The sequence below is a fragment of the Lissotriton vulgaris genome, chromosome 1_1, assembly GCF_964263255.1.
Source record: "Lissotriton vulgaris chromosome 1_1, aLisVul1.2, whole genome shotgun sequence".
In the NCBI taxonomy this organism is placed as follows: domain Eukaryota; kingdom Metazoa; phylum Chordata; class Amphibia; order Caudata; family Salamandridae; genus Lissotriton; species Lissotriton vulgaris.
The window spans coordinates 172,687,494-172,692,938 of record NC_141685.1 but is presented as its reverse complement, the minus strand read 5'-3'; the positions used below and the strand labels follow the sequence as shown (position 1 = coordinate 172,692,938).

The following is a 5,445-nucleotide window of genomic DNA, read 5'->3' as shown; positions in this document are numbered from 1 at the left end:
AGGGCGATGATTTCTGGATTTAATGTGCTGTTGCTGCAACTTCAAATAAAGCTGCTGCCTGGAGGTGTCTGACTCTGGTCAATCAGCCCGTGCGAGGTCACAGTGGGGCAGGTGCGCTACCGGGAACGAACAACAGGCAAGGTGCTGCCGCCAGGATCCATGTCTGGAATATTTACTGACTGAGACACCTGCCCTCTGATTGATTGATTGATTGATTGATTGATTCTCCACAGGGCACCGGAGCGCCTTCATTAGGAGGTTCTGCAGTGTGTAAACATTACAACAAGTGAGAAAGCATGCTCTACTAGCACAGCGCATGCCAGTGCGATCGCTCAGGGCTGCGCAGCTGAGTTCCTCGAGCACGGCTCCTGCAGTGTTCCCTGAGCGCTATAATTGCGTGACTAATGCATTTTAGTATATTGATGCGGACACCAGCAGTAAAATGTGTTAGTCTCACTCCTGATGCGTGGTACTGGGCAGGGCTAGGTGCATTTCCCCATTGACTTGCATTGAAGACGCTGCCATGTCAGGCGGAGACAGCCTTTTTGGCTCAAAAGTCGGGACTGTCCTGTGTGAATCGGGTTTATTGGCACGTATACTCACGAGTATATTGTGGAAGTACCCTAACCCCACGGAGCCTTTGGTCATTATTCATACATGTCAATAGACCCGATTCAGGTGGGAGACTACCGATTTTTCAAGCCAAAAATGCCTTTATTTTAGCATTTTCTACAACAGAAGTCAATGGGGGATCTTCTTTCTTCCGATTTTCTATTTTAAATCTCTCCCTCCCTGTCCTGAAATGTTGGCCTGTGTGATTATTACCGGATTTTGAGACTCTTCTCAGCCTGGATCCAGAGCACAAGTCACCATGGGGCTGCTGCAGGAGCCTTGCTGTCACTGGAGGGGGCGTGGCCAGCCACAAACATTTGCATACCCAGAAGCTTCTGCGGCAAACACCTGATTCATCACTGAAGGTGACACAGGCGTTTGTTTAATACGAGAAGGAGCACCTGTAGCTGTGCACACACAGGCATTCATGAGGGTGACTGATAAGTCACCGCTGTAAAGACACCCTACCAATGAAAAGGGATATTTTTATTGTGTTAACGTGGATAAAACATGTCTTCACAAGAGAAATAGGACCTCTGCGGGTCACGTGCACTTCGAGGGGCCGTGAGAAGCGGAAGTTGTTGAAATTTTTGAAGGGTTTCTGTGCAAGAAACTCCATGACTGGTGAGAAATGTAATTCTATGTCAGGAAGCGGAGGCGAGGATTTTGCTAGTCCTTTCTCCATTTTATTGGACAGCAAGTTAGTAGTAAAGAAAAAACAATACATCCAGGACTACCCAAACCAACATGGCAGCGGTAGTCCTGGTAACCTAACAACCAATCAGAGTCCAACAGTTCGTATATATGGAGTCCCAGCTGTTAGGCCTTCCTCTTTCTCCATTGCTGCCTCGGCAAGATAAGTCACGCTCTTCATATCTTTGTCGTGGCAGTTTTTGTTGTGATTATTGACAGCTTTACTTGATTTCGCTTGTTTGTAATTGACTTTGCCTTGTTATAGGCTGTGTTTATAACGCGGTAGGCTTTAAGCCCGAGCGTTCATTCTTCGCGCGTGCGCGATCTTGGTGTCGGCTTCTGACGCCGATCAGCTGTTCTCCTCAGCGCTCTTCGTGCTTGAGTAGAAACGCGCTGAGGCACTGCGCTTCTGTCATTTTTCGGCCTCTTCTCTCACACTGATGCCGTTTTAGACGGCAAGAAGTATTTTTCTGACTGAAATTTTTTGAATTTAATTTTAATTTCTGTCAGAACTTTGGTGTTTCAGGTTTTCAATTGTGTTAGCCTGTCTGGTACCTGTGTGAAGGGATTTCCCCTTGTATTTAGTTGGGGTGTTTGTGTATGGGTACCAGTTTTTCTGCTAATATGCAGTCCGGTCCTTCAACTGTTGAGGTGGTGGCTCCTAATGTTCAGCCACAACTGACCCCTTTACACCCTCCTGCAGAGGTTGACAGGCTTCTCTCTTCGGCGATAGCCCAAGCTCTGGCACCTCTGCAGGACAGTGTAAACAGGCTGTCAGCCCATGTTTTTAAGAATGATACTGGTGTTTTTGGGGACAGTGGAGCAGGGCCCAGTGGTGTTCCGTGTGCTCTACCACGTACGGCCAGGAAGCGTGACGCGGGGCACCTGGAGGGCTTCAGTAAATTATCTGAAGTGTTCCGTAAGAGTGCGCGCACGCTTAGAAGCGCACCCTACCGGGGGGAAGACTCACCCGGAGAGACTGGTGGTTTTGCCACCCAGGACCTGGACCCGGAGGAAGGGTTCCCCATTGAGGGAGATGATGAGGAGGACGAATACGTAGATGAGGATGAGGACGCTTCCTCAGAGGATTTTTCTGATGTGAGCAGGTCTTGGCGCCCTAAGCCCAGCGCTCCTAGTCTTACGGAGGGTGATCTTGCGCCTCCTAATATGTTTGACCCATCTACTATTGTAAGACCTAGGTCATCGGAGTGGTTTCCTGAGCAGTCTACTGCTGATTATGTCGCAGCTAAGCTTCGACAGCCTTTACCTCAGGATGTCCGACTCCGTCTGCGTGCTGAGTGCCCTCGCCCTTCCCTTCCCTTTAGAGTAGCATGCACCCCTGAGATTGATCCCAAGTTGTGTACCTTCTTCGCCAAATATATCAAGGACCCTAAAAAGGGTATAGATAGGTCATGGAAAGCCTGTCAAGATAAACTCTTAGATGTGGTGGGCCCTCTCACTAAAATTATTGAAACGGCCCAACGTTCTAAGGAGTCGGGCTTACCGATGTCTGTTGATGACGTTGCTGGTTGGTCGCAACGGGCTATGTGCCTTCTTGGCAATGCTAATTGCGCGCTTTCTGCAGAACGGCGACGTTCCTTACTGCTTAAGATTGACCCAAAACTAGGGGAGTTGTCGTCTTCGGAGGCAGGCCCTATTGCACAGGGTGCTTTGTTTGGTGACCCCTTTGTTAAGGAGTTGGGGAAGTTTGTGGCAACCTTTTCGGCTCTGGACAAGGCTCAGGCTTCGATGACATTTTTTTTTCCCAGAAAGGTTTTTGGCGGGGCCGGCAGAGGCAGGGGTCGCTCTTCCGGCCGTCAGGTCCAGCAAGGCCCCAATAGAGGCCAGTACAAACGAAATAACGGCTGGAATGATGGACGACAGGGTACCTTCTACCCCTCCAGAGGCGGCAGAGGCCAAGGCAAAGGACGTGGTGGATGCCAGTCCAACTCCAGAGGATTTAATGGTAAGATTTCGAATCATCTCTCTGGTTCAAATGGGGGGAAGGTTAGCTTTGTTTCCCCAGGCCTGGGCGTCAATAACTTCAGATCCTTGGGTGCTGGAGACGGTTCAGGGGTTTCACATCGAATTCTACGGTTCCCCCGTTCAACTTTCTCGTCCTCGTCCTCTAGTGTTTTCTGTCACAGACCAAGAACTTGTAGATTTAGAGGTTCGGGCGATGTTACAAAAAGGCGCCATTATCCCCTCGGCGCTTCACCCAAACGGTTTCCTCGGCAACATCTTCCTGGTGGAAAAGAAAGGCAAAGGGTTCAGACCAGTAATCAACCTCCGCTCCTTCAACGAGTGGCTGGTTTACAGACACTTCAAGATGGAGGGCATCCATCTTCTGAGGGACCTTCTGTTACAGAACGATTGGTTGGTTCGCTTGGACCTGAAAGATGCTTATCTTTCGGTTCCAATCTTTCCTCCTCATCGTCAATTCCTCCAGTTTCTGTGGAGGAATCAGGTTTACGAATTTCGTACGCTTCCCTTTGGTCTTTCCTCAGCACCTTGGTGCTTTACCAAACTCCTGCGCCCGGTGGTAGAACATCTCCGTACCCTGGGGATTCGTCTGATTGTTTACCTGGACGACATTCTTTTAATGTGTCAGTCCAAGGACCTCCTTCTTCACCATCTTCAGGTTACTATAACCCTTCTTCAGTCTCTGGGATTCATCATCAATGCCCAGAAGTCGGATCTCTTTCCCCGACAGGAAATGACTTTCCTTGGCTTTCTGATCATAACTACGGATGCGACTCTTCACCTCCCTTCCGAAAAGATCTCCAAGATCAAGAAGGAGATTCGCAAAGTTCTTCGGTGGGATCGAGTATCCCTCCGCCAACTGGCCAGGATTGTGGGCTTACTCTCTTCATCGATCCAGGCCATTTTTCCAGGCCTTCTTCATTACAGGGCTCTTCAGAGACTGAAGGCATTTCACCTCCGCAAGGGTCTTACTTACTCGGAACTGATTTCCTTGAATCTGGAAGCCCGATCGGAGCTCCTGTGGTGGTTGGATCACATGGATGCCTGGAACGGGAAGGCGATTTTCGGTTCCCGTCCGGATCTGGTGATCGAGTCAGATGCCAGTCGCCAGGGTTGGGGCACCCATTGCGGCTCTCTCTCGGTGGGCGGCAGATGGACGGAGGAGGAACTTCACCTCCATAATCCATATCAACTGTCTGGAGCTCCTTGCGGGCTCCTTCGCGATCCGCTCCTTCACCTCGACCAAGGTTTTGTGTTGTGTGCTTCTTCGGATGGACAACACGACTGCGGTCAGGTACATCAATCGGTTGGGAGGCACGCACTCCAAGGTCCTAGCGGACCTTGCGAAAGACTTTTGGAACTATTGCCTTCTTCGCCAGATCTCTGTCACGGCGGAGTATCTCCCAGGCGATCTGAACACTGTTGCGGATTGGCAATCCAGGAATTTCCGGGATGCCAGCGACTGGAGACTGGATCCTTCAGTATTTCAGAGAATTTCGGACCTTTGGGGTCTTCCAGTAATGGACTTATTTGCGTCCAGATGGAACGCCCAGCTACCCCGTTTCTACAGCTGGAAACCGGATCCGGGGGCGGAAGCAGTGGATGCCTTCCTACAGGACTGGTCCCTGTTTCCAGCTTATGCGCTTCCCGCCAATCTGGAGAGCTCAATGCTGGTTCCCTTCTCTTTTGGAACTATCCTGGGACAAGCCTCTTCGGCTTCCGTCGTTCGACCACATTCTGACGGATCCATTGGGTCACCCGCATCCGCTGGTTCTCCAGGGCCATCTACGTCTCATGGCATGGAGGATTTCAGGGGACGTTGGTCTTGTGACTCGCTTTCGAGAGACGCTGAGCTCCTCATTCAAGGAGCCTGGGCTCCTAACACCACTAAGCGGTATAGATCAGCATGGAACAGATGGGTTCGTTGGTGTGTGGGAAAACACCTGGATCCCATGGGCTCCTCTGTCACCGACGTGATTAACTTCCTCGCTGATCTTTTCAAAAAGAAATTGGCGTACAGCACCATTAATTCTTTCAGGTCGGCAATTTCTGCTGGGCATGCCCTCGTTGATGGCTCTCCGGTTGGTGAGCACCCTTGGGTTTGTAAACTCCTTAAAGGTATTCGCCTTTCGCGCCCCCCAGAACCTCGTTATTCAG

General features: G+C 50.4%; 1 protein-coding gene across 1 annotated transcript; it reads left to right on the top strand.

Annotated features, from left to right (window-relative positions):
* The first annotated feature begins 1,905 nt into the window (after positions 1-1,905).
* LOC147738043 (uncharacterized) lies at positions 1,906-3,851 on the top strand. Its single transcript, XM_086925021.1, has 2 exons — positions 1,906-3,312; positions 3,813-3,851. The coding sequence occupies exons 1-2, from the start codon at positions 1,906-1,908 to the stop codon at positions 3,849-3,851; spliced, it is 1,446 nt and encodes a 481-aa protein (XP_086781147.1).
* The last annotated feature ends 1,594 nt before the right edge of the window (positions 3,852-5,445 follow it).

Excerpts from the sequence above, each read along its gene's own strand:
- LOC147738043 (XM_086925021.1), top strand. The coding sequence starts at position 1,906 with ATGGGTACCAGTTTTTCTGCTAATATGCAGTCCGGTCCTTCAACTGTT. Across the intron at positions 3,313-3,812 it reads CTGGTTCAAATGGGGGGAAG|CACCTTGGTGCTTTACCAAA; the intron begins GTTAGCTTTGTT and ends GTCTTTCCTCAG.